This window comes from Nicotiana sylvestris, chromosome 12 (genome assembly GCF_000393655.2).
Source record: "Nicotiana sylvestris chromosome 12, ASM39365v2, whole genome shotgun sequence".
Lineage (NCBI taxonomy): Eukaryota > Viridiplantae > Streptophyta > Magnoliopsida > Solanales > Solanaceae > Nicotiana > Nicotiana sylvestris.
The window spans coordinates 132,076,584-132,078,553 of record NC_091068.1 but is presented as its reverse complement, the minus strand read 5'-3'; the positions used below and the strand labels follow the sequence as shown (position 1 = coordinate 132,078,553).

Sequence of the window (1,970 nt, the reverse complement as noted above, 5' to 3'; positions counted from 1 at the left end):
TTAACAAAATGCACATGACTTTAACCATTACATAACTCCCTACGTCCCAAAAAGATACAATACTTTTCGCATTTCAGAGTCAAACTTTTTAAATTTTACCATGAATTCGTACATTAAAATTTTAAATTATTTTAAATAAAATTTTATATATAGAACTACATAAACAGTACAATAAATCGCAATATATAATTAACAATTTAAAACATTTAATATGCATATGAAAAAGTCGTGGTCAAAGAACAACTCGCTTGACTCTAAAAAATACGAAAAATATTACGTATCTTTTTGTGACGGAGAAAGTAAGACGCATATAATGACTTACTATACAAGTTTTGGAGTGATTTTAGCACTTAAGTAGCATTCATTGGGACCAAAGTGAAAGTTTGCAACTATGTTTCTGTTGAAAGTCGGTACATAAAGCGCCAAATGGCAAACTGCAGTCACACTTATTACCTTTCAATGAGCAAGCTGTGTACGATGGATAAACCTGGCGTTGAAGCTTCGAGTCCTCTCGCCACAATCGAAGATATTCAAAAACGCTTAACTCGTCCTCCGCCGCTTACCTTTCCGCAACCTCCGTCGTCTGCCGTCGCATCTCATCTGTAATCCTTTCTCTACTCTATTCAGCTTAATTCATAATGCAATTACCAAATTCATACGAAATCTGAATTTTTTTTTTGTAACCGCAGGTTCGAATTACAGAAGCAGAATTCATCTAATGTGGATACATCTCAATTGCAGAAAAGGAGAAAACTAACTGAGAAATTGAGAGCTAACGTTAAGGTGACGAATCAGAAGTTAGAAGATTACTTCGATCTGGCTCTCCTCTCTTCAATTCGTGCGAAAATGAACAGCGCTATGAAGAAACAAGGTAGAACGTCGATGAAAGTGAAGAGCGAATTCGAGGAGTTTGTTGTGTGGCCTGCTGGAGAAGATGATTCGGATGTGTTTTCAGAAAGTAGCAGAAGAACAGATGATGAAGCAATTGTTGATCTCAAAAACGATAATGACGATTCGTTTGGAAATAACGGTGAAGAAAATCAGGTGAATTGCGTGGATCCGTTTCAACAGTTTGAATCTACGGCACTCATTCGGTTCAAGAGATGAAACAAAAAGGGGTAACTGCGTTAGAGTAGTTTCAAGGTGGCGCCAAAAAGTGGCTCTTTTTCATAAACGTTAAACATTAGATAGCAAATGTGAAAAAAATGTTACACTAGTCACATCATACCAATAATAATATAATATTACCTTCGTTTTAATTCATATGGCATATTTTGATTTGGCATGAAATTTAAGAAAAAATAATTTTTTTTTTGATACTTGTAATTTTGCGTCGTTATAAAAAGCTTGTCGATACAATAAAAAATTCAACTTAAATTGTTTTCAAATTTTGTCATCAGGAATCCCAAGCACACAAATTTTCTATAAATGAAAATAGAAAATGGAAGGCTTGTTATTTGACAGTATAACATGAATTATATACTCGTCGTGTCAACTAAAGCGTGTATAGATTTATTCAAATTTTTATTTGATTGAAAAAATACGAACTTCTCCACGAAGAATTAGAATTTTGATATTGATAGTGGGTTGTCCGTAATTCATTCTTTTTGCAACAGAGTATTTGCTTTCCTACAAATATTTTGTCACTTAATAATAGAAGTATTATTTTTACCTTCATTTATCACTAGATTATTATATATCAATATGATTTAGTGAAGAAACAAAAAACAAATAACTCATTAAAAGTTTTCCAACTATAATACGCCATTTACAATGGGAAAAGTTTTAGAAGATTCTTCAGTGTTCTCTATAATTAAAAAAAATTGCTTTTACGCTTTTAAAGAAAAGGTAATCATACATCTTCGGCATATTCTCCACGAAGACCAATAATCTTACAGGCTTTTGTTGTGTTAGTCAGCTCATGATTTGTCGACAAACTGATGTAAGAAAAATAACGTAACGTATTCCAT

The 1,970-nt window shown here is 32.7% G+C and overlaps 1 protein-coding gene across 1 annotated transcript; it reads left to right on the top strand.

Moving 5' to 3' along the window:
- Window positions 1–426: 426 nt before the first annotated feature.
- On the top strand, window positions 427–1,257 carry LOC104240099 (uncharacterized). Its single transcript, XM_009794881.2, has 2 exons — window positions 427–602; window positions 690–1,257. Exons 1-2 carry the CDS (start codon window positions 427–429, stop codon window positions 1,105–1,107), a joined length of 594 nt encoding a protein of 197 aa, XP_009793183.2. The 3' UTR covers window positions 1,108–1,257.
- The last annotated feature ends 713 nt before the right edge of the window (window positions 1,258–1,970 follow it).